We start from the raw sequence: 27202 nt of genomic DNA, 5'->3' as shown, positions 1-27202 counted from the left end.
AATGGAAGGATGAAAGAAAGCTGTTATCTATTAAAGAAAAAAGCTTTCTGCTACTTTGCCATATCTATTATTTTATTTATTATTAAAAAAGAGACATTGTAACTAAGAACATTGTACAAATCATTTTTTTCATTTACCTAAATTTGTCCATTCGAAGTAGTTTACAAAATTTGCAATATTGAAAACGTGAAATGAAAGGTTACTTAATGGAGTTCCTATTTTCAAACCGTACCGGATTGTTAATCAACATGACGATGTTTAGCCTTCGGCAAAACTTCAGCAAAAAACCAGATACCTAAAATTCTATTTGTTTCTAACTGAACTTGACATTTACGAAAGAAACTAGGTCCCGAAATGTAATATTCAAAGTATAAGCGATCAAAAGAAAATGGGATCTCTTCCTTCTCGCAGAGAGCTTTTGATTTTTTTACTCTAAATTTGTTTCACTCATTCCGAGTGATATTTCTCTTTTACATACTATAATAATGTGACTGATTCCAGCGTATAGAAATCATAGTAAAAAGCAAAATGTTTTCAGGGTTCTTTAGGTGTTACATATCACGCTGGCATCCTCACCGTGGCCACAGTTGTGACTTCCCCAGCCTCTATGTGCACAGTTCAACAGAGAAGCTTCTACTCCTTGACATCCCACGTCATCCATCCAGATGGGATCAGATCCCTGACCGTATCGTGCGCTGTGAGGAGCTGATGATGCGCTGGGAAACCCAAGCTCACAGCACACCACATTTGCATCATTCATACCCCAACTATCACCACAGACTGTGCCCCACTGCCCATTGTGATAAACCTCCACGCGGCCATAGCTAGCGCCACCATTCACCAAACGGACTACCGAGTAACACTCCACACTGGCGTCCCTACTGTGTGTACAATCATGGTTTCCCCATCCACGATGTCTACAGTCATATACATGGACTCACTGCCTGAGCATGCCAGGTCGTCCATCCAAATTGGACCAGTACCTTGACCGTGGGTGGCGCCACTATAGGCTCGATTCGCTCGTGTGTAACCAAGCTGCCTGCATACTACATTAGCATCGTCACAAATCGTACCCCACTGGCCATCATAGTAGACCTCAACCCTTCCAGTAGCTGTGTTACCATTGATACGTAAGGATCCATTAGTAAGAACTGATAACAGAATTGAGAGAATAAATAGCGAGTTGATAAATAACTTGAGATAACTGACATTCTTCTTTCCGCTGTTATTAAACCATTTGCATGTACATACATAATATAACATAACATAACATATGAAACTGCAATACCATAGAGTCGTATTTTTGCAAGATAGAGTAAGATGTAGGAAAATTAAGCTCTACGTTATAAAAAAAAAATCAAATGATTCTAAATAGTGACTAGTGCGACTAACTCTTTTGCCAAACTTTGCAGAAAAAAATCCCTATAGAAATAGCATTCACAGAACTTGTCTATCGAATTTCGATCACATAAGGCTAAAAACTAAGGGTGTTTCTGAGAGGAAGTCGTCTCACTCCGGCTAGTTTTTGAATTATCAAAACATCTTGAGCCACCTTTTGATAGCTTTACCTCGATATGCTGCTTGAAAACCGTCGTACGTATTTGAGCCATCAGACGAAAACTTTACGTAGAGATTATTAGAAGAACTTGTAATAGGTGGCGGGAGAGAAGATCCACTCATTTTTCTTATCAGAGGCGAAGACACCGATCCACCACCTTACACAGACACGAAATCAGCAGACGATTCAGTGCGAAAACTGGAGAAGACAAGTTCTATAACTGCATTGGAGGAAAAATTCCATCTGCAATCCATATTATTGTAATATTGCGAGCCAGCTTGAGTTATTCTGATGTGACCAGATGTACCTTTTGAGGTAGACAACACGCAAGAGCTTGTTGCTGTCAGGCGTGGAGCTGTCGGAAATAGAGAAACGTAATTAAGGTAGAGCCAAACGAGGCAGAAAAAAGTCTTATCATGGACCATATACGGCCTCGCAAGAGCTATTACTGAAAAGTATCATAATAAAGATCCCTGTGTGGGCGGGATATGGGGGCCTTAGGTGATGGCGCGAGAAGGGCCGGAAAAAGTTACGCAGTCCAGCGTAAGGCCTCGCAAGGGAGAAAGTGTAACAAAGGCAAAAGCAGCGGTCAAATAATAAAATGCTAATGTACTCAGTTAGTTGGGGCCGGACAAGAAATATTTGACTCAATGTGATGAAAAACGAGCCAAGTTCAGCGTTCAGCCCTCCCACTCAGGAGCATAGCATGAGAAAGAGAAAAAAAGGGCCGAGAATTCGAGACAGAGCATTCTCGTGTCTAGATGTAATACGTTACTACAAACCCAAACCAACATACCATGAAATACAAAAAACAGGCAAAAGAAAAATTCAAAGTAAAACGTTAATGGCCGAGAAATTTAGGCTGACCTTAGTTCGATGCTATACCAGCTCATTTTGAGAAATTTTAGCGAATAATTCAGTCAACGCGAAAAGGATTATAAGAGTGTCAGAAGCCAGTTAGTCATGGTAAAATGAAAACTAACGTCTTTGAGAAATGGTAGGTTTAGCTCTACGCCTTGAAGTGAGGAAGGAATACCTCAGAGGAAGTGAGGAAGGAATACCTCAGAGTATTTTCTGGTCGCTTCGTAGTGTTCTAATATAAAGAACTGCAGAAATTCTCTCACGCTCATTGGTCGATAGCTATTTTCAGTAAAAATTGATGATGATGATGATGATGATGATGATGATGATGATGATGACTTTATTTAAACTCGGATGAAAATGAGGCTTGTCAGGCCTCCAGCAATAGAATAAAGGCTGATAGTTTCGAAAGAAACTGTTTGGGGCTGCGTCGGCGGGAGTAACGAAATAATTTGGATATATCAACAAAGTTGAAATGGTAAATTGGCCACCGTAATGATTACAAAAGCTTACGTTTCGAGCGTTAGCCCTTCGTCGGAGCGAGTAGAGGAATTGTGGGTTGTGTGTGCTTTTAAAGGCAGAAAATGGAGCTACGTTATTGGTGGGTGCATGGCAACGAGAAAAACATGAATAAATTAGTGGAATGAAAAGCGTTCATTGATCCCTGTGGGATTTAGATGCTGTGGATTGAAAAATGCTAAGACAAAAGTTAGTAGTCGCAGCAATCAAAATACAAATGAATAAAGGCTGATAGTTTCGAAATAAACTGTTTGGGGCTGCGTCGGTGGGAGTAACGAAATAATTTGGCAATAGAGATGCTCTAGCAATAGAGATGCTAATATACCGAGAAAAATATATACAAAGAAATAAATGCTACGCGCACAGTGGTTGTTGTTTGTCCATCTTCAATCGGATTACTGACTCGGTGGAAAGTTCCATGAAGTTGACGCCCCGAAAAAACTGAATTTGTTAAAATTAGTTTCATAAAACAACAGTCTCCATATTTACATGTATCTGTTTAGTGACGCTCTCGATTACGACTCACTTGTTACCTTTCTTGTTAAAAGAGCGACAAAATTAAGGTCAATGTCTGCTCTCCCGCCCCCCCCTGTTTTCAACCCTCACTGTTTACTAATTATGATCATACTTCTGATACCTGTGCAACTTCCTGGGTGATAATAAGAATAGTTTCCTTTTGTTCTACAAACTTCTTTCTTCAGTAAGCAGAGGTTTCTGAAAGTACGGCCGTTGGAGGCACAGATTTGTTCTTCGAATGATGGGCAGCTGCTTTTACAGCGGCATATGAACTGCCTAGGACTCAAGGTAACGCAATGACTGTGGTACCTGCAGCTTGCATTCATAGAGGGATCGAGGTCTAGAAAAAGCAAGCACGATACACCGTTATTTAAGAAGGCTATATTGAAAAATAAAGAACGAGAAGAAAACACAGAAATGGTTCATTGCATAACTTACCTCCTACAGCTAAATAGTCCACATTTATATTTGCCCTCTGACCATCATGCCCTGCGTCATCTTTGATACAAACTCGAAAGTAAGACTTGGTTACTTCCTATCAAACAAAAAGGTCGCGCGAGGTAAGATCTAGTCAAGAAAATTGCTTCATCCAAAACTGTACAAATCAGAGGAGAAAATATTGTGATATAAGAAATAAAGACCGTTATTTCTGAGATTTTATGCACTACTGTCATTGGTTTCGTCTTACTTTACGTACGCTAGAAATCAAACAAAGACAAAGCAATCAGCTGGGAGTCTGGGTGCGAGAAGTTGGCGGGAATCTGTTGTCACAGATTGCCAAGATGGCGGAGAGATTTGCCGATCGTGTTGTGCTGCCTGTCACTGCTGCGATTTATAGAAATGGCGATGAAAAACCAGCATATGCGTTAGTCCTCTGAAATAGGAATAGGGGGCGAAAGTGACAAGACATTATTTGATTTTATTGTTCGAGTTAGAGAGGGATTTCGAATCGCCGATCGGTGTAGCCAGCTAAGCATAGCGAGATTCAGAGTGAAGATCAGTGTTTTTTTCTTTTCTTTTTTTTTTTTTTTTTCAAGTTCATTTATTTGTTTTAGCAGGTTGATTAATTGGCAGCTGTAATAGCTGATGTGGACCTGCTGTCCTAACCCATCCATCCCACCCCAGGGGAGGACATCCATCACACAGTAATCTCGTGTGTGGGAAATTAACGTCTCCTGCCCCAACCCTGCAGGAGACGGGACCTCCATTTATTCATCCCTATCCGAGAAGACTAGAATATCTAACCATTTCTTGATGTTATAGAAAGGTAGCAAATTCTTCTCAATTATTTTAAGACCTTGAGTGTTTGTCCGGCCGGGGCTCGAACCCTCGACCTCCCGCACTACAGTCCAGTTCTCTATCCATTGAGCTAACCGGGAGGCGGTTGAAAGAGTGTGAAAGAGTTTCAAGTCACAACGAACTGTCCAAAAGGTAGAGTATTTGAGATTGATTCCCAAGAACAGTGGAATGCAGCGATTACCAAACTGATAACGAAGGAGCGGGAGTTAATAGGTAGGTTTCCCAAATCTGGCTCGTATTTGAATATATCTAACGCTTGAATAAGCTCTTTATTTGTGATTATTCATTAACTATAATTATAATAATGTGAAGGTGTAGTCTGATCGTCCGGGTGAGTGTAGTCCTGAGAAGGACTGTTGTCGGTGGCAGTGACTGACGTTTCGACAACCTGTGCGGAAGTCATCATCAGAGTCAAGTGAATGATTGTTGTCAGTAGAATGTTCTTATTCCAGTTCGTGTGAAATGATCGGTTGGTTTTGCCGTGATGTTATTGGCTGTAAGACTCAAGTGACGTAAGTCGTTCGTGATTGGTCTGTTTCGGTCTGTCGGTAAAGCTAGGTTGTTCTTTTTCGGTCGTTTGTGATGTTTATGTCGTGAATGAGTCGTTTGTATGGGGCGGGTAGTTGTTGACATCTGTTTAGGGGAGTCTGTTCTAAGTTAGTAAACCAGCTTTCCAGAGTCAGTCGTTGAAAATAGTCAGTGCTGTAGGTTAGGCATTGTGCAGAGTCCCAGTCAATGTTGAGGTTGGTAAGTCGATGGTGTTCAGCAATGTGATTGCTGACATCACCTTTCCTCGTCGCCCGTCTGTGTTCAGTCAGTCTTGTTGTGAGGTTTCTGCCAGTCTCACCGATGTAGGAGGCTTGGCAGTCGGAACAATTGATCTTATAAATCTTATAATCACATTGCAATCACATTGCTGAACACCATCGACTTACCAACCACAACATTGACTGGGACTCTGCACAATGCCTAACCTACAGCACTGACTATTTTCAACGACTGACTCTGGAAAGCTGGTTTACTAACTTAGAACAGACTCCCCTAAACAGATGTCAACAACTACCCGCCCCATACAAACGACTCATTCACGACATAAACATCACAAACGACCGAAAAAGAACAACCTAGCTTTACCGACAGACCGAAACAGACCAATCACGAACGACTTACGTCACTTGAGTCTTACAGCCAATAACATCACGGCAAAACCAACCGATCATTTCACACGAACTGGAATAAGAACATTCTACTGACAACAATCATTCACTTGACTCTGATGATGACTTCCGCACAGGTTGTCGAAACGTCAGTTACTGCCACCCACAACGGTCCTTCTCAGGACTACACTCACCCGGACGATCAGACTACACCTTCACATGTTACCCCCGGGTTCAAACCATTTACTGAATTATAATAATAATAACAATGTTTATTTCTTATATTGCGTAGTCTAACATGCAATAAAAGATATGATCGAATGCGCATAAGCATGTTCATCTCATTCTCATACAATTATTCTATTCTATTATAAGTTTTGTTTTTGGTGTCTTTCTTTTTTTCGGGAGGGAATTGAGGGCGGTGATAAGTGGCAAGCAAATTTATTACACGGGGAACAAGTAAGGAAACAGTGTGGGAACATGGAAACATAGGACAATTTTGGACGGGAACAAGGGAACAAGGACCCCCCCTGGGATAACCTGCGAACATGCTCCCGGCTTGGAGGGCGCGAAGCAGGGGAAGGGGAAGGGGAGGCTCCCCTTCACCTTCCCCTGCTACGCGCCCTCCAAACCGGGAGCCTGTTCGCAGGCTACCCCTGGGAGACCCTTAAAAATGGTCAAACTCATAAAGTCACATTGCAGGTAGGTCCAAAGGAGAGTAAAAACAGTAGGACTCGAAAGAAAGCCAGGAAGAAAAGAAGAGAACAACCCGTGCCAACCCAATAGCAAAGGTCGTCGGAAATGATGTGTTTCGGCTCCCTTGATATCTTTGTGCGACGAGACTGAGCGCACGTAGGTGGCCTGGAATTTTTCGAACAAAAAACTTGAAAGATGTCGCCGACACGCCGATATGTGATAACAGCTATTAAGCTGACGACCATAAAAGGTTATGGAAAATAGCTAACCCTTCATTACGTACCGACAAATGAGACTCGAGCAGTGTTTGATGTCGAAAGGTGAACGACGTGCAAGACTGTTTATGGCTTTTAGGCGTACCCTCATCAAATTGCCACACTTGTTTGACCAAAATGCTAAATAGGTGGTTACAGTTTTCCGTTGCCGTAAGTAAAAAGACGAAAAAAGTGAAGAACTTTTTTTTTTTTAAGAATAATGCATCCTCAAAACCCCTCAAGTCGCCGATTAGCAGTGATCTGCTGAGTAAGGATCGACAAAATGAGTACTGAGTTCTATGCGTTAATCGAAATAAGGTAATCTGGTCCTTCGATTTGAACTGTCATCTCAAAGTTTGAAGCAGAGTGGAGTATAGTCAATCAACTTGTCGGTGAATGATTAATGTCGAAATTTTCCCTATGACAAAAATCTAATTTGCACAAAAGATTGATGTATTCCGTGGATGTACGGCGTATTCCTTAATCAAAAGATTCAGATTTCATTTGGTCTGGGTTAGTAGTGGTCAAATTGTCTCGATAGAAAAGCGCTGACTTAGAGCGTTTTTTCTATCGAGGACAGAAAAGCGGAAAATATCATCTAAAAAAAGTGTCATAGCTGAATTGGATTAAAAATCGAACATCTTGTATGGTACTAGAACGGATAACGAAGCATGAAACGCAACTTTCGGGCGCAAACTATAAGTATAAATAAAATTTACTTGGTTAGGGATGCATCATTCTTTTGCAAGCTTAAATTTACTCATAACTTCACTCCACTGAATATCTCGTTCCATTGAAGGTAAATATCCCTGGTCTAGCAAGTGCAAAAAGTCTGCTAGCCAACGCCAATTTCGCGTGAGCTGATCAAATTGCATAGATCAGTCCCACGACCTTGCGGAATTAACCAGAGAAAGAAAAGTAAACTTTGTCGATAGTTTGAGATATAAAAATATTTCAGACGTTTTGATAAAGTAAAAGCTCGGTTCACAGTTGTGGAAACGAGTTTTCAGGCAAGTATTTCCTCTTCTTCCATACAGAGCTTTATGCTCGAGTTCTTTCCAATGTGCCCCAGCCATCAGAGCCATGATCAGTCCCTTGGTCACCTTATCATACATCTTTGTCAATTCTACGCTTGAAAGCAGAATTTTGAATATTTTAATAGAGCTCGAGGTAGTGAGACGTGATATTCTACCAATAAACCCACCTTATTTGGTGCAGAACATACCATAAAAAAAAAATTAGGGGCATATCGAAAGAAATGAAAGGTGGAATCACAAGCATTCCACTGAGACGAACGTATTTGTTCTTCCTTCTATAAAAATAAGTTGATTTACAAAATTAAATCAGCCATGGATTTACCATCCCTAATCATGGCCCCAAAAGATAAAAATTCTATTTGACAAATAAGCGGGAGTGGCATTTGTTTTCTAAGAGGAAAGAACATTGAAGATGTCCCGGAAAACGTAACGATCGAGAAAAGCAATTAAAGACCGCATTGGAATACATCGCAAAAGTAAAGAAATAGCACACAGAAAATTACCTTGCACGCTTGGCAAGCATACGCAGAGCCAACTCAAGAGAAGCACGCCTTTGTTCTTAAAAAAACATGATCGCTCTTATAACTTGAAGTGAACATAACCATTTGTAAATGAACACTGCCACAGGTAGGAATGAAAGGTTGCTTTAAGGCTAAAATGCTTGAATGACAGCTTTCAAGCTTATTTGAATGGAGGTCCTTTTCGGTTTGAGAAATTAAGGAGCACATAGAAATCGTTACAAGCTATAGGAAGCATCCTCGACGAGGCTATATTTCAAGTTTCTTTATATACATTTGAACAAAAATCATGTCCTTATTTGGTGCAGAACATACCATAAAAAAAAAAATTATAATCATATTATAATTAAAGTATCTGACGTTGAATTACATTAACGGGTGGGATAGTCAGACTAGTTGGAATACGTAAAATGAAAAACGCAAAAGCAAAGCCAGTTTTTAGTCTCAAAGAATACAGATTTGTATTACCCCAAAGACATGCACTCTTTCCATCTAAATCTCTCGCCACTATCAAATAATAATCTTTTACTGAGGATAGCTCCACAAACGCAGTTATTTTTAGAAAACACAACGATAAAGTGAAATCGAAGAGAGGATCTCTTCTTAAACTGCTAACATTTATTAACAGGCAACCTTACAGCTGTGGTTATGAACAGTTGCTCAGTGAAGGAAAACGAGCTCATAATGATGAATTTGTCCCCCGTCGTTCACAAATTCTTTTTCAATCTTAAGATGGAATTCAGAGTGGAAATTCTTGGATGAGACTCGTTTGAAATTTTCAGGCAATCTGCTTTTCTGCTGTACAGGTTAACTCTGTGGTGGCTTGGAGACTCCGAGAATGTGATTCGACCAGCACTAGTAATGTAAATTTAAACTGTTAGAAATCGCTTCTCGTTCTATTTGTGACAACTACTCGAGACATGAGAAATCTTCCAGATATTACGCAATCAATATTTTTCGTCATGGCGGTCCGGCCCTTTGAAAGAGCTAAAGTAGTTTAAGCTACAATGAAAGAGGAGCAAATGTGACTTAGGTTGGCAGGTTTATCAAGGAGTTCATATATTTTCCTCCGCAGAAGCTTGGATCTTTTTAACATGGTTTCAAAGAATTCATGTCGTCGACTCTTTCTAAATGCCTAAGATAGAATATTGTACCCTCTACCTTTTTCACGACATACTTTTTAAAGCTTGGCATAACAATTAATTTTGCAGATCAGAGCGATCTTCGTAGTAGCGAACACTACTTAGGCAGTGGTGAAAATGAAGCCTGAAAAAAATTAAGGCCTGTCAGGAGTTACACCTATGACCTCTGCGATACCGGTGCAGTACTCTACAAACTGAGTTGACGAGCCAACTGGGAGCTGCGTATTTTTGTCCGTTTGCATTACCTGGAGATAAGAGTTTCTCGCGGAATTCGTGTACGTGTAGTCCGAGGGAAATAACTCTGATGCATCTCGCCATGGTTCGTTTCCCCTCATCTAGCCAGCGTCGAAGACTCGTGTATTGATTAGTGTTGAGTAGAATCGCTCGATGCTGTCTAGACGAAATTTAAGATATGAAAATTACGGTTAAAAGACGCTACAAACCCTTCTACACCTCCGAAGTACAACTCCACAATGTCCCGCAGAAATCACGCGATGGTTTGTTGTCTGCGGATGTCCTGCGACGAATTTCGTATTTAGGACCATGGGAGGCCAAATTAAAAGACAAAGACATCGATGAACAGTAGCTGAAATCACAGCAAGGGAGAGAAAAATTAAAATCAATGCCAACCTCTCTGCTGTTGCAATTGATTCGGAAGACATAAAAAAGTAATGATGCCTGAGAAAAGCTGAGTAGAGGCTCCAATCTTAAATTCGATCCTTAAAGAAAGTTCACTCATGCAAAGTTGTTCAAAGAATGTGCAAACGAAATGCTACCTGGTCATGAAAGCGAATGTAACTATTTGCGAATTGGTGAGGGCTGCGTATTTTTATTACGAAGCTGATATCAAAAATACCGCGTTCAAAAGGTTAAGAATGTGTCTCAAATCAAGAGAAATCTGGCAATGCCTCCTGTCAATGCATGGTACGCAATAACACGAGATAATCACTTGATTATCTTGCTCTTGGCAGTAGATCATTTTCATGCGGTTTGTTACATGAAAAATATCTGGGAAATTCCAGAATTATCTGGAACAATGATCGACTTACAAGAGGAGTGTGGTTATGTGACGTCATTAGACTGCTCGCCATGTCATACACGTCAACTGCTGTATTATTATCACAAGCCAAAACACCTCCCTTTCCTTGGTTCATCTTAGTTTCCTTAGCGACAAGCCACTTGGCGTCTTCCCAACTCCCCATGGGAAAGATTTCAGTTTATGGCGTCAAGTTTTCCAAACAGTTTGCAGTTTAATCATAACTTCTTGGGGGAAGAGACACCGGGAGAGTAAATTACCTGTCTAAGAACACGACACAGTGACTTTGACCGGGGCTAGAATCCTGAGTTAAGGAGGCTGGGCCCAGCGCAAACACATCAGGGCACCGAGTCCCCTTAAATCTATCAGTTCTAAAATTTAAGGTGGCGTTGACCGCATAGACAGATCTTTTTTTTCGACTTCGCAGAAAGATGAATCTTGAAATGCTGCTTCTAATTCAAAGATAAAAAGGGCGGTTGATGGAACGCTTCTGGCATACAGGTAGATAAAGCTAAAATCCAGCAGAGGTCTTTCTAAGAGGCTGTAGATTTGTAATAAAGAGATTATCATAACTTTTTGAAAAGTAATTAAGACCGCAAGGAGGCAAATCAGTGAAGTCATTTTAAACCACTTGAACATAATCAAAGACTCTGAATAACCGGCACCTGTGTTCTCTAATTTTCTTGTTTTTTTTTTTGTTTTTTTGTTTTTTTCCTATCTTGATTTCACTTGTGTAAAGCCAAAGTTTGGCCATGAACGCGTTAAATATTTCTCAGGTTTCACACCCATCATTTCTTCCTCAAATAAACTAGTGGATTTGAACACGAAAAAGAATTCTGCGCTCGAGGAATGCTAAGTACGTTTTAAAAATAAACGCTAATCCGGTTGATATGTAAAAGTCAGTATTGTTTATGCATGATGCCAGAAACTTTCGCACACAAAATATAAGCAAAATATGAAAATCTTCAATGACAAAAAAGAAAGGCGTTTATCAGGCATAGAAATTCTAGATCAGTTTGGTCATCGCTGCCAAATGACACAATAAAATTGGAAAGTTTACGACGTTCCCGATCCAACAAACGTCATTGTGACGTAATCCCGTAGCTATTGTAAATACATCTGTGAGATCAATAATCATTACTTTCGTGACCTGAGAGTACTTGCCCGATCATCTCACCTTCACGTAAGGAAAACGAAGGGTGGAACATGGCCTTCTTTGCTTTTGTAACACTTGCTTTGGCCTCACTTGCTTTTAGTGAGATCAGCGCAACCTCGAAAACCACCCTAGAATCTCCAGACGACGCCTATAAGCTGCAATTGAGATATAACAACAGCAAGTTGATTTTCACTCTTGCTTGTCAAACAACCCGTTACTGCGCGGTCGCATTTAGTGAAACAGCTGATGGCAAAAACATGGTCAATTATGACATAGCCGTGACAGGATATGCCTCTGGTGCAGGATACGTAGATGTAAGTCAATCTGCAATATTTTCTTCATCGATAAATTTCGTTTCTCATTTTTGTTTAACAAAGTGACAGTTTGCTTTCATTTCGCCAAACCGCTTTGGCAGGCATCGAGATCATGCAAGAATGGTAAAATAAATCTTTCGAAATAAAGCCGAGCAAATCAAGATTATATACCAAACAGCGAATTTCAGGGTTTCTCAGACTTCTGCCGTGTTCTGAGCATTGTGGAAACAACATTCTTGTTTCATATCTCCCCAGGGGTTTGCGTTCAAAGATGCTGAAAGGTTTCCACCTGGTCTTTATTTACAACGCTTAGTGCATTCTTCAGAAAATCTTCATCTAATAAAATTGAATGAAGAGAGAAACAAAACTGTAAAAGTGTGAAAACTGTACTTTTTGCTGTTAGGTTCGGCTGACCGGTTTTTCATTCATTAAGTCGCGTAAAAATGGTTCTCTAGTAATTAATTACGAGAAGGGAATATAATAGAGTCTCTGTTTCTTTTGTTATTCTAATATTGCCAGCCGTGGAGCTCATTTTCTCAAAAACGCATAATTCCCTCGTATTCAACTAGAGGTAGTCATGCCAAAAGAAATTTCAAGTAACGGGTTGGTGAGCAAATTAGATTTTTATGCTGAGCAAGTTAGTGTGATAGTAATGGATTGCCGCCAAATTATTTACCAAAAAAATAAACATTTTTTAGAGACAAAAAAAGCTGCGTCATTTGACCACAACCCAGTAAAAAATTATCTTCTGAGATGTATTTCCTTCCTGTCTTCCAAGGCAATGATAATAGATCCATAGATTCCATTCCAATAAAATGTCAGACTAAGAAAAAGTGAATAATCATTCTACATATATTTACCCTTCAGACGCCCACGACTTGGTTGACCACGGGAATGCGCAGAATGCTTGCATGCCTGGACGTGTCACACACATATATACACAGTACATTTAACATACTTAGTATATAGTTCTCTGTCATGATCACCTAAAAGTAGAGTATTGCCTCTTATATCTCAGTTACTTTTCCCATAATTTTATCCTACGATATTGTGAAGCGCGACTGAATATATTCAAGTAGAGGTCTGCGCTATATAAATGTAAATTATTATTATTATTATTATTATTATTATTATTAAAACCTGAAGAAATGAAGTACGAATTCTCGTGATAAAATATTATCTCCTCGTCTTTCACGCTCTCAGTCTGGTGATTTCGCCGTAGGTGTGAGTTATCGTGACCGCGTCCTTCAGTTGTTCTCATGAAATTGTTGTGAGGAATGTTGCTAGGTGACAGTCGACTTACGATGTTCCTAATATTAAAATCAAGTTTTGTTAGGCAAGCAAGTTTCCCCGTCACTCAGTGTTGGTTAATTTTCTAGGAAATGATCTGTACGTGACTGGTGTAGATTACTTCCGCTACCCTTTCAACCAATCAGATGCAAAATTAACACCGATCATGACTCGGACACTCGCTTGTTTTTTTTCCCGCGCTTCCGCTTGTAGCTGACCATATATGGTTTATTTCCCGCGCTTGCGCTTGTAGCTGACCATATATGGTTTATTTCCCGCGCTTGCGCTTGTAGCTGACCATATATGGTTTATTTTGAGTTATCATCGCTCCTACTTTTTCTGATTGGCTGCCCTGAGTACGTTGGGTTTGGTTCTACGATACTCAATCGACAAATTCTCTATATAAAAATTTAGGTTCAAATTATAAACGGCGGCATTTTTCACTTTCACGCTTTATGGTAAACCTAAGGCGGTTGGACTTTGTTTTGAAAGGATTACTGGAGCCGAGGGCCGGGACCACCGAAAAAAGATGGAATACAAAGTTACAAACTCATATCAGCCTCTGAAGCTGGTGGGAAAACCACTGTGGAGTTTTACAGGGATGCCGAGACGGGAGATGCTGAAGACGTCCAATTTAAGGTATTAATGATACGATTTAGTAGCGTAGAGATTGCAACACTGCTCTAAATTCGCCTTTTCTAGTTTTAAGTCGATATGATATCTTTTCATGCCCAAAAGCCGAGTTGTTCGCAGCGGAAATCCTTAGACCCCCCCCCCCCCCCATCCACCCTATCCAAGGAATTTTCCACAGAAAATATGGACGAAAGATATTCTTAGGGAACATGTCTAACAGATCCCCATTGAACGATTCATCCCCAGCATCTGTTCTCAAACCACCTATCACAAAATTTCCTTTGTTTCTTTTTTCCTTTGTGCAGGATACCACCGAAGTTAAAGTGATATTCGCTTCGAAAAACGACAGTGATGCGAACAATAATGTTTTGTCAAAACACGACAAGACCAAAATATTGGATGGGAGATATAACTTGATTTCTTTAGCGAAGGAACCTCCGCCGTCGCCATCAGCAACAGCCATACAACCATCGGCAACAATGATGTCGACAAATGAATCGGTGGCTCCCACGATAAAACAATCGGTGGCTCCCACGATCAAACAATCGGTGGCTCCCACGATAAAACAATCGGTGGCTCCTACGACTCCAATGGCTCCTCCAAAATACGCAAGTGTCATGTCTCCCGATGGCTCATTCAAACTCGAATGGACCTACAGCAACAGCACACTGATGTTCAAGATGACCTGTAAAACAACCGGTTGGTGTGCTGTAGGATTTACCACAACAGCTGATGGAAGAGGCATGAAAAACTACGATATAGCTGTGGCTGGGTCTGCCTCCAATGCCGGATATATCTGGGTTGGTATAAAGGGAGCCAGGATGAATAAACAAGTTGATTGACTGACCGAGTGATAGGCTGATTGGTTGGCTAACTGACTGACTAGCATGGCTAACTAGCCAACCGACTGCTGGACCTACCGACTGACTGGCCGGCTGACTGATTCACTGACTGATTCACTGACTGATTCACTGACTGATTCACTGACTGATTCACTGACTGATTCACTGACTGATTCACTGACTGATTCACTGACTGATTCACTGACTGATTCACTGACTGATTCACTGACACACTGACGTTTGACTGACTAAGTGACAGACTGCATGGCTGACTGGTTGACTGACAGACTGCATGGCTGACTGGTTGACTGACAGACTGCATGGCTGACTGGTTGATTGACAGACTGCATGGCTGACTGGTTGACTGACTGACTGACTAATTTGGATATATCGACAAAGTTGAAATGGTAAATTGGCCACCGGTTACGATTATAAAAGCTGACGTTTCGAGCGTTAGCCTTTCGTCGGAACGAATAGAGCAATTGTGGGTTGTGTGTGCTATTATAGGCAGAAAAAGGAGCTACGTGATTGGTGGGAACATGGCAACGAGAAAAACACGAATTAATTAGTGGAATGAAAAGCGTTCGTTGATACCTGTGGGATTTAGACTGCCGGTTTGAAAGATGAGCTTTTGTTCAAGAGTTTTCCGGCTTTCCGTGCTACCTGAGTGTAAGGAAAGACCGCAGATTGCCATGTGTTGCTTAGAATGGTTAGGTAAATTAAAATGTCTAGCGACTGGTTTCAATGTGTCCTTGTCGTTCCTCTCCACGTCGCGAAGGTGATCTTAATGGATCGTTTGGTTCCCGATATTTTCTCAGTATTGGGAATGAAAGGACACGTTTTGCATCGTGCACGAGCGCATTTAAAAGTGCCTGGTTGGTCATTAGTCTGAAAAGAACTTCTGACCAAAAAATTGCCCATGTTTTTGTCGCGTTTGAATGAAATGAGCGGAGGCTGCAAAAAGATAGTGCTTGTCTCTGGATCGTTTTGAAGTAATTTAAAGTTTTTAAGAATGATGGATTTAACTGAGTGGTTGTGAGGGTGAAACGTGAGAGTGAATGGAATGCGGTCCATTCACAACACTGAGAAAATATCGGGACCCAAACGATCCATTAAGATCACCGATCACTTCACGTGCACCTCCGCTAATGTAATCTATTGCATAACTTGCACTTATTATAAAAAGATTTACATCGGCGAAACAGGCAGAAGACTAGGTGACCGATTCCGAGAACACCTTCGCGACGTGGAGAGGAATGACAAGGACACATCGAAACCAGTCGCTAGACATTTTAATTTACCTAACCATTCTAAGCAACACATGGCAATATGCGGTCTTTCCTTACACTTAGGTAGCACGGAAAGCCGGAAAACTCTTGAACAAAAGCTCATCTTTCAAACCGGTAGTCTAAATCCCACAGGTATCAACGAACGCTTTTCATTCCACTGATTTATTCGTGTTTTTCTCGTTGCCATGTTCCCACCAATCACGTAGCTCCTTTTTCTGCCTATAAAAGCACACACAACCCACAATTGCTCTATTCTCTCCGACGAAGAGCTAACGCTCGAAACGTCAGCTTTTATAATCGTAACCGGTGGCCAATTTACCATCTCAACTTTGTTGATATATTCAAATTATTTCGTTACCCCCACCGACGCAGCCCCAAACAGTTTCTTTAGAAACTATCAGCCTTTTATTCATCTGTAACTGACTGACTGACTGACTGACTGACTGGCTGACTGACTGAATGATTGACTAACTGACGGGCTGACCGACTGACTGACTGGCTGACTGGCTGACTGACTGGCTGAAGGACAGACTGACTGATTGACTGACCGGCTGACTAACTGACTGACCGACTGACTGACTGACTGATTGACTGACTGATTACCTTATTGGATAACTAATCGACTAAATGACTGTCTGACTGAATAACTGACTGAGTTGCCGACTCACTGAATAGCTAACTAACTGACCTACTGACTACTGACTGATAGATTGACTCAATGAAATACCCATTCCATGACTGACTCACAAACGCATTGCAAATGAAAGAGAGGCCAACAAATGAGTGAAAATAATATGGATGAACTTTTATTTCGAGTAAATACCAGGTAGGGCCCGCCAACCTTTAACAAACTCTATAAATATGCAATTCAAAATCAATAGCCTTTGCCTTCGTTTGCTAACAGGATTACTGGAGCACGTCCTTATCAAAACCAACCAGAGACTCAAAGCAAAGCTTCCTCCTAACAAAGGTGAGTGAAAAGGACGGTACAACCATGGTGGAGTTCTCCAGGGATGCTGTAACAAGAGACACTGCCAACGATGTGCAGTTCCAGGTAAGATTTTTAGCCAGACACCGCAGGCTCTAAAAATCATTCACAAAATTTGGCTTAATTTGAGGAAAGAAAGCTGGTCACGATGGCTTTGCATATTGAGGCCGTGCCAAAATTTCAAGAAATAAATGTGTGAGAAATTGAAAACTGTGTACTATGAATAGGGGAGTTTTTCGTAATATATAACAGGCCAATATGGTTGGTTATCAGTTTTCTTTAAATGTAAAGAACAAGTAACAGGCTTTCAATTTGTTTCTCATCCGTCCAATCATACTTCTATTAATTTATTCATACATTCATTTATCCCTCATCTATGCACTTATCCACAATGATTCAAACTCGTTCACTTCTTCATTCATTCATTCATTCATTCATTCATTCTTCACTTACTCATTCACTCATCTAATATGTTTCTTCGTTTCCCTGTTTTCTCGTTTCCTCGTTCCCCTATTCCCTCGTTCCCTCTTTCCCTCGTCAACCCGTTCCATCGTGCCTTCGTTCCCTTGTTCCTTTGTTCCCTTGTTCCCTCATTTTGCTGTTCCCTCGTTTTCTTGTTCCCTCGTTGCCTTCGTTCCTTCATTTATCAAGTCTTTGTATTGCTATCATTATCAGGATGATACCCAAGTAACAATTGTGTGGGCTTTCCGTGTAACTGATGCAAATGTCGACCTGTCAAAACACACCGTAACCGGGATACTAAGTGGCAAACATAACATGATAAAGGAAGCGATGGAAGCGAAGACTGGAACTAAACCGAACACCGCTCATGTGATTTTCCCGTCTACTGCTATTTTCCTGGCCGGCATGACTGCCTATTTTCTTGCATTTTAACCTTCATGATAATAACATAAAACTATAATTACTATAGTAATCTTGAAACAATCAAGTAGTTTTTGATCAATTTTTGATGGTAAACCTGCTTTGCATTAGTTTTGTCCTAGTGCCCAACTCCCCCTTCTCCCTCTGCAGAAAATTCTGAAGAACATCGCAATCCAGTCACTGCCTTTTTTTACACTCCCGGGTTTCAAGATTTTCCCAATTTTCTTTTCGATAGCTTCCCTATTTTGATTTGACGTGCACGTGGTGATTACTTTGGTTTTTATTTTGCGACACTAGCTACTCTCGTTAGCGTTAGCTTATCAAGAAAAGTTCGAAGTTCCTCCAAAGCAGAAACAAGAACGGTTTTATCGCATAAAAAATAAAACCTAAATACTCTTGAATAATAAGTTTCAAAACAGCATAATTATCTGCTAGGTAAAAAGTTGTAACTAGTCAGAGGTGATAGGGAAATGCAAACCGCGTTACCCCGGAAGTAAAAAAAATTCACCGGAGGTTGAGAGTCACTGAAATTAACGAAAAGTAGCTCAACCAAAGAGGGTAATGACTGAGGACGTCATAGTTTTGTTTACACCAATTAATATCCTCTTGGTAAGGCGAGGTCGCATGGAAGGGATTGATGTGATTTGCTCCAACATAACTGTTATTATATTACTCGCTGTAAGTGTTTAATACCTATACACAAATCTATATCCGCCGCTGCTTACATATTAAAGCTTTATTTGTCTCGTAGTTAGTTTTATTACCATTCTTGTTATCTTGTCTATATATCATCTAAATATATATCAAAACAAAGGATAGCATTGAATGCAATCTCTGATCGAGTACTCAAACTCCGAATATCCTTTGGTATTCCTTCCGAGCAACACGCGCGGGATTTCTTGCCCGAAAATATTGTAATCGTTGTAGGAATGAATAAATTAAAATCGTGTTTTTGTGCTCTATTGTCTCACTGTTTTCGCAGCTCGGTAAATACCCACCAATAGCCACCTCCCTTCCGGGTGAGTAGCTGTTAAATGTAAAGCAATATATAGTAGTCAAAGATAGTGTCTTTTCATAAGGACGTCGTGTTATGGTGATTCACAATTTTAAAGGAATGGTGTCGTGTTTCTAAGGCTGCTTAAGAGCTTTCTAAATTTCACCTGTAGTGACCTTTCACATCACGTCACGACGTCCATTGAAGACCTTAAAGACATCCCATCCACAAATTCTTGAATTTACGCCTATAAACTCAAATCCAAAATCAATTCATACTATGATTTCAAATTGGATAAAGGTTTGTGTATTCACATCAGTATTACTTGTTCTTTCATCATGAGACTAGAGAGACTAAACGGACGCAGTCAACATCAAAGGAGAGGAAATAGGACGGGATGGAAGGGTGAAAACTGTCGAGAGAGACTAAAGAAAGGTTCAAAAAATGAAACCAGACAAATACTGTAACTTCTGCCACAACAGTAATACAAGGACAAGCAAGAAGGAAATCGAATACAAATTGCATGCGCAGCAGGACGATCGCTGAGAATAATTGGAGGATGAAAGAAAGTTGTTATCTCTTCAGAAAAAGCTTTGTGCTACTTTGTCATCTCTAGTGTTTTATTTACCATTAAAAAAGAGACATTCTTCCAATGAACATTGTACGAATCATTGTTTTTCATTTACTTAAATTTGTCAATTGGACAACTTGAAGTTGTTTACAAAATTTGAAATATTGAAAACGGGAAATGAAAGCTTACTTACTGAGGTTTCTATTTTTAAACCGTGCCAGATTGTTCATCAACATGACGATGTTTAGCTTTCGGCAGAACCTCTGCCAATATTCAGATACTTTAAGTTCTGTTTGTTTCCAACTTGATATTTACTAAAGAAATTAGATCCTGAAACGTAGAAGGCAAAGTATGAGCGATTCAAAGAAAATGTGATCCCTTCCTACTTAGAGAACATTTGATTTTTAACTCTATTTTTATGTTTCTCTCATTCCGAAGTCCGGAGATATTTCTCTTTTACATACTATAGTAATGTAACTGGTTTTAGCTCACAGAGATAGTAAAAAGAAAAATATTTTTAGGGTTTTTAAGTGTTACATATCACGCTGGCATCCTTAATATGACCACAGTCGTGACTTCCCCAGCCATTATGTGCACAGTTCAACAGAGAAGCTTCTCCTTCTTGACAGTTAACGTCATCTAGCCCGATAAAAACAGATCACTGGCCGCAGTGTGCGTTGCTTAGGGCTGGTGATGCGCTGGGAAACCCAAGCTCACGGCACACCACATTAGCATCATTCATATCCCAACCATCATCACAAACTGTGCCCCACTGCCCATTGTGATAAACCTCCACGCGGCCATAGTTGGCGCCACCATTCACCAAACAGAGTGGCAAGAAACACTCCATACTGGCGTCCCTACTGTTTGTACAATCATGGTTTCCCCATCCTTGATGTCTACAGTCATATACATGAGACTCACTGCCTGAGCATGCCAGGTCGTCCATCCAAACTGGACCAGTACCTTGACCGTGGGTAGCACCTCTGTAGGCTCGATTTGCTCCTGTGTAGCCAAGCTGCCTGCATACTACCCTAGCTTCGTTGATATCCCACACATCGTCACAAATTGTACCCCACTGGCCATCATAGTAGACCTCAACCCTTTTATTGGCTTTGTTTCCACTGATACGTATGGATCCAGAAGTAAGAACTGATAACAGAATTGAGAGAATAAATAGCAGGTTGATAAATAACATGAGGTAACTGACATTATTCTTTCTGCTGTTATTAAATCATTTGCATGTACATACATAACATAACATAACATATGAAACTACAGCAACCGCAACAACAACAAATTTTATTTCAGCTTAATACGGAAAATTACAATGCTTGGGTCCGCAAGCAGCTAGGGCTATTGGAGGCGGGCACAAGAGAGGAAAATAAAAAAATAGAAAAGAATTCTATAGAAAATGAATATTTATATGTATAATTATAGTATATAGACGAACAATCTAGTTTGCCGTGTGGCTTATAGACAGAATGAAACAGGAGGGCAGAATGTAGTATATACTGGAAGTACACACAGTTATAATTTTGAGAATTGTACTCATCAGCAATTCTTATATAATCATCCTCTTTATTCAGAAATTCAAAGAGTTTTTCCTTTATTGCGCTTTTAAATTGATTTTTTTTAAGTGTTTTGATAGGAAGTAGAATACTGTTCCAGATCAAGGTGCCAGAAATACAGAAAGCTCTCTTCACATTTTCAGTTCTAACTTGTTCAACATAATACAATAAAATAACTGCAATACAATAGAGTCGTATTTTTGCAACTTAGGGACAGACGTAGGGAAATTAAGCTCTACAGCCTGAAGCCACTTTACGTTATAAAAACAAAATCAAATGACTCGAAATAGTGACTAGTGCGACAAACTCTTTTGCCAAACTTTGCAAAAAAACATCCCTATGAAAATAGCGTTCTATCGAGTTTCGAGCACACAACGCTAAAAGTGAAGGGTGTGTCCGGGAGGAAATAGTCTTCCTCCGGCTAGTTTTTTAATTATCAAAACATCTTCAGCCATCTTTTGATAGCTTTACCTCGATATGCTACTTGAAAACCGTCGTACCTCTTTGAGCCATCAGAGGAAAACTTTACGTAGAGATTATTAGAAGAACTTGTAATAAGTGGCGGGACATAAGATCCACTCATTTTTCTTATCAGAGGCGAAGAAAGCGACCCACCATCGTACACATACACGAAATCAGCACACGATTCAGGACGAAAACTGGAGAAGACAAGTTCTATAACTGCATTGGAGGAAAAATTCCATCTGCAATCCATATTATTGTAATATTGCCAGCCAGCTTGAGTTATCAGTTTGATAAATTTTAGCAGATACTGATTCGGTCAACGTGAAAAGGATCATAAGAGTGTCACAAGCCAGTTAGCCATGGTAAAACGAAAGCTTACGTCTTAGAGAAATGGCAGTTTAAGGGCTCTACGCCTTATAGCGAGGAAGGAAGAGCTTTCTAATGTCGATGCTCTTACCTTCACATTTAGCTTTTCCATCCCCTGCATATCCTGGCAAACAAATGCATTCATACGAACCAGGAACATTCACACATTGGCTTTGAGCATGAAATGAAGATGAACCCGAGCTGCACTCGTCAACGTCTGTTCAATAAAATATCTCAATTTATTGTCATGTAACATTATGCGCTACCAATTTGCAATACAAATTTCAATGCAAGCAAAAAACTAAAGGAAGAAAATGGCCAAATGTTTCCTCGCAAACCTGAAAGGCTGAAAGCTAACCTAAAATATCTCCAATAAAAGCTAGATGAACATAATTACGCCTCTTACTTCATCTACTTACCAAACTACGAGGTCTACCAATTATTATTAGTATTACTTATATTTCATTACAATTGACTAATTAACGTAGAAATAACATGAAATAACAACAAACAGTCTCACTACTCTAGCTAGTACACAACCTGAAAACCTGGCTGATTTCATATCTAATATTATAACTACAAAACATTCTTTTAGGCTTTAGCTATAAACAAGAGAGTATAAACAGTTTATAATCCCTTGCCATATGTTATTCATTAACCTGTGTAATTTCTTCGGTTAAAGCGAAATCCAGTTGGACATTGGCATCAGTAAGAACCAACATTGTTCACACAAGTGGCGTTAAGTGGACAGCTGTAAGCAAAGTCCTTGCATTCATTGTAGTCTACGAGGTAAAATGTAAACGAAATATTTGTATTTTTAGCATCACTTCTTGAATTAATTTTTGGTATCAATTGGCAAAGATTTCCATTTGGTTTGCTAACGAAAGAACGTAAAGGGAACTGTGTTACTGTTCGGGGAAGGGCTCTATTTCTCAGTCATAAAGTCATTTTTTCAGAATTCTATTTGAACACTATTAGCAAACTATGTTTAGCTACTATAGGATATTTTGAAAAATGATATTCCTGATTGTAATCCATGGGATATCTTTGTTAACGCGAGACAGACACGTTAATCTCCATTTGGCTTGAAAACATATTCTCATACTTGTTTTTGTTATACTCAGATGTAAATTTGAAATTAAACCGGGAAAAGCAAGGTTATGAGGTAAGAGGTACGAGCGCACCTTGGATTTATGTTCTCCATGTGAAAAGATTTTTCAATTTTGTTTTGGCAAAAAGACAGCCAAAATTTTTATATAAAGAAAAAAGCAAAATAAAACAAAACAAATGGGGGATTTGCAAGGCATTTGACTTCACTAACAAATTATTATAAACACCACTCATTTTGATGGCCTCAATGCTGGAATTACATCACAGCTTCTAGATTTCAATTTGTTTTTCCTTAGAGAGAATGACCCCGGACAACCCTTGAGGAAAGCGACAGTAAAGCCCCTTTTCCGGGCACAGCCGCCTACTATTCGAATAATGTTATTAAGTCCCATGCGTTATAAAACCCAGGAAATTGTAGTATACGTGTTCCTCTCTTTTGTCGCAGAACTTTGCTCTAAATAAAAAGAAGTTCCCCAACATCCAAACATCCGGTAGACCTACCTTTCTTACAAGTGGATTTATGACAGTCTGAGCAATTTACATCGTTCCATCCATACTTATGACTTTTTAGGAAACCAAGAGTATGGACGCAGTCCTCATCGTGAAAATTATTTGGCTGCTGGCTCGCCCAGTAATGGAAATTAAACTGTGATCCATCACTCCACAAAAATGTTCCTTCAGTGTTCTGGTCAGAAAGGCCAAGCCACGAGTGGTCACTACCATGTAGATTCTGTATGTAAACATTTTCTTCCTGACTGTGAATGCTGGGAAGATTAGCCCCCAGAGTGGCGCATGTTGCTTGCCTGCCACTCCAGGAATCGCAGGAAGAAATTCTTCTGTAGCAGTGTCCCTTATAGTACGCCCATCCCGCCTAGCATATGTCTGTTGAAGAAAGTTAAACAAATTCATTTCAATCACATTTTCTCTTTAAGAAAATATTATATTGTGCTTGTACATGCTTTTTGTTCTAGCATGATTTGCTTGCTTGGGTTAGGTGTTATTATCTTTTGCATGCTCTTTCGTTTGCTTGTTTGCTTGTTTATTTTTTTTGGGGGGGTGCTAATTTGTTTGTTTGTTTTTCCTTGGCTTGCTTGTTCGCTTGCTCGTGACGCCACTAACTTACACTCCAAGACACAGTTATTTACAATACCACTTACAAGACACTAACAAAATTAATTCGCATTATTTCTATCTCTTCCTTGTTCTTCATCGCCAGGGGGTGCTTATAAAATCCTAAAAAGGAATAATGAAGGGGGGTGGAGGGAAAGAAAGCAAGTGTCCTAAGAAATGCGTCCGGAAAGGGACCACACCCCATGATTAAAATCAAGGACACCGTACCAGATTTTACCTGCTAGAACTGCATATGATACAGTTAGTGGATCAAAGCGATTGACAAATACTTCCTTGACACATATTCTAAAGCCAGAGGTGGTGATGAACTATTGAAAAAATGTAATTGATATAAATATAGTTTTAAGACCTACAGGTGTCACAAGAGAGACGGCAGAACTGCATACTTGAAAATTCAATATTTTATTATTTGATAAGTATCAGCGCATCGAGTTATCCAAGTCTTTTGTTACAACATTTTTGGCTAATTTAGCAGTACGTGTAACTAAGTCAGTTGCGGCATTAAAATGGCACGAAATGGCATGCTATTTTCGTCAGATCGTTCTTCTCTGTAAGTTAAAAGTAACCATTTATTACTGCGTTCTTTGTTCAGTTGTATGTATTCATTCTTACACAGTTTCAAATTACCTCTATCCAGCTCACTATACCATTGCATTCTGCAGCAGCATTTCCTCCAGAAGTAGAATGCTTGGCTGTCAAAAGCACGGTTGGTGACTTGCTGTAACTTCCAGTGAAGCTTACATTCTATGATCGTAAAATTCAAAATCTGGCAAGTGTATTTGGATTCAGGCCGTGTCAGTGAAACGTAAAACCTGGTAATCAAATGTTATTTAAGAAAAATCAATTTATCTACTTGTCGTCCTTTCCTTAGCTAACATAGAAAAATTGGAGGATAGAAACAGGGTTCTTCGTTATGTTAGTCATTTTTACCCTCGGTGAATGGAGAAAAGTGAATTAGTAGTTGTCAAGAGGAGCCCACCTTTTCTTTCCAGTGCTTGCTCCATTTCTTTTACCTGTCTCCACTGAGCGAGAGCCTAACGCGGGCTAACCTTCGCCTTGATATCCCCCTCCCCTTAATAACTTCAAATTACCTTGCATAAGGCAAAGTTAAAATTCTTGACAGGCGAAAGGTTGCTTTGAAACCTGACATCATTGTGTTCTCTAAAGAGTGGTCTATCAAGGGAATCAAACGCAAGCCACTTCTGTAAGAGGGTACAAAAAAAAGGGTGAAAATTCATCAGTTTTCTTTACGCCAAATTGGGTATCTTGAACAAAAACCAAAAAAAATGAAAAGGGCGGTCAAAAAAAAGGAAACAATGAGAACTCAGCGTGAAAAGAATCAAATTGCCTGAAAAGCGAGTTTTATTTAAAAAAAAAGCAACATGCTGACCTTTTTGCAGAATTTGTCTTTCCCTGCCTGTTAATTCTGCTAAGGATAAGTATTTTTATAACATAACCAAAGTAAAGCGCGCGCTCTGATTGGTCAATTTAGCGTCCCCCATTTGCCGATGGGTGTACGCTGCTGACGTGAGCAAATGCAAAGACTATTTTTCCGCGCGCGCTTGTTTTTTCTGGTCACGTAAGATTTGTTAAATAAAAGGGAACTCTTTAGCTACAATGTAACAATGTTATGTTATTTAACAAATGGTAAACACCAAAGCGTACACTATTGAGTTATGGATCCACTTGGGAGGTTTGCTAAGCACTCAAGAAGCTAGAGACTCTTACGCTTCTTTCGTGCTTAGCAACCTCCCGCGTGCATCCATAACTCAATAGTGTACGCTGTGGTGTTTACCATTTGTTAAATGGAAAATAGCTAACCCTTCATTACGTACAGACAAATGAGACTCGAGCAGCGTTTGATGTCGAAAGGTGAACGACGTGCGAGGCTCTTTATGGCTTGTAGGCGTACCTTCATCAAATTGCCACACTTGTCTGACCAAAATGCTCAATAGGTGGTTACAGTTTTCCCTTGCCATAAGTAAATAAGTTCAAAAAAGTGAGGAACATTTTTTTTTTAAGAATAATGCATCCTCAGAACCACTCACGTCACTGATCAACAGTGATCTGCTGAGTAAGGATCGATGAAATGACGACTGAATTCTATACGTTAATCGCAATAAGGTAATCTGGTCCTTTAATTTCAACTGTCATCTCAAAGTTTGGAGTAGAGTGGAGTATAGCCAACCAACTCATCGGTGAATGATTAATGTCGAAATTTTCACTGTGACAAAAATCTAATTTGCACAAAAGGTTGATGTATTCCGTGGATGTACGGCGTATTCCTTAATCAAAAGATTCAGATTTCATTTGGTCTGGGTTAGTAGTGGTCAAATTGCCTCGATAGAAAAGCGCTGACTCAGAGCAGTTTTCAAACCTTGTTCTATTCCAACAGTCAGAGTTGATGGCACCATATATCATCTAAAAAGTGTGTCATAGCTGAATTGGATTAAAAATCGAAAATCTTGTATAGTAATAGAACGGATAACGAAGCATGAAACTAAACTTTCGGGCGCAAATTGGAAGTACAAATAAAATTTACTTGGTTAGGGCTGCATCCTTCTTTTTCAAACTTAAATTTAATCATAACTCCACTCCACTGAATATCTCGTTCCATTGAAGGCAAATATCCCTGGTCTAGCAAGTGCAAAGAGTCTGCTAGCCAACGCCAATTTCGCGTGAGCTGATCAAATTCCGTAGGGCATTTCAGACGTTTTGATAAAGAAAAAGCTCGGTTCACAGTTGTGGAAACGAGTTTTTTGCAGGTATTTCCTCTTTTTCCATACAGAGCTTTATGCTCGAATTCTTCCCAATTGTGCCCTACCCATCAGACCCATGATCAGTCTCTTGGTCATATATATCTCAAATACATCTTTTTCAATTCAAAGCTTGAAAACTGAATTTTGAATATTTTAATAGAACTCGAGGTGGTGATATATCACGTGGAGACGTGATATTCTACCGATAAACCCGGTAGGAATTTGTTACTCTGATTGAGATTGGGGCA

At 39.8% G+C, this 27202-nt stretch overlaps 1 protein-coding gene and 1 pseudogene across 2 annotated transcripts; one reads left to right on the top strand and one right to left on the bottom strand.

The window, feature by feature from the left end:
• Positions 1–51: 51 nt before the first annotated feature.
• LOC148743335 (uncharacterized) lies at positions 52–26812 on the bottom strand (annotated as a pseudogene). The gene is made up of 9 exons (XR_015997259.1): positions 26738–26812; positions 25287–25397; positions 24823–24939; positions 24413–24503; positions 23566–23946; positions 22614–22736; positions 22046–22171; positions 1569–1913; positions 52–1151 (listed from the first exon to the last, which is right to left on the bottom strand). The product of XR_015997259.1 is annotated as an uncharacterized LOC148743335 (transcript).
• On the top strand, positions 14351–18947 carry LOC148743336 (DBH-like monooxygenase protein 1). Its single transcript, XM_088726026.1, has 3 exons — positions 14351–14786; positions 17022–17171; positions 17781–18947. Exons 1-3 carry the CDS (start codon positions 14466–14468, stop codon positions 17997–17999), a joined length of 690 nt encoding a protein of 229 aa, XP_088582152.1. The 5' UTR covers positions 14351–14465; the 3' UTR covers positions 18000–18947.
• Positions 26813–27202: the final 390 nt, after the last annotated feature.

Source organism: Stylophora pistillata, chromosome 1 (genome assembly GCF_964205215.1).
Source record: "Stylophora pistillata chromosome 1, jaStyPist1.2, whole genome shotgun sequence".
NCBI classification, from domain to species: Eukaryota; Metazoa; Cnidaria; class Anthozoa; order Scleractinia; family Pocilloporidae; genus Stylophora; species Stylophora pistillata.
The sequence above is the reverse complement of the archived record's forward strand: the minus strand, read 5'-3'. Positions and strand labels throughout refer to the sequence as shown.

Coding starts and splice junctions, on each gene's coding strand:
- LOC148743336 (XM_088726026.1), top strand. CDS start 14,466: ATGATGTCGACAAATGAATCGGTGGCTCCCACGATAAAACAATCGGTG. Junction 14,787..17,021: donor CCAATGCCGGATATATCTGG/GTTGGTATAAAG, acceptor GTTTGCTAACAG/GATTACTGGAGCACGTCCTT. Junction 17,172..17,780: donor CCAACGATGTGCAGTTCCAG/GTAAGATTTTTA, acceptor TATCATTATCAG/GATGATACCCAAGTAACAAT.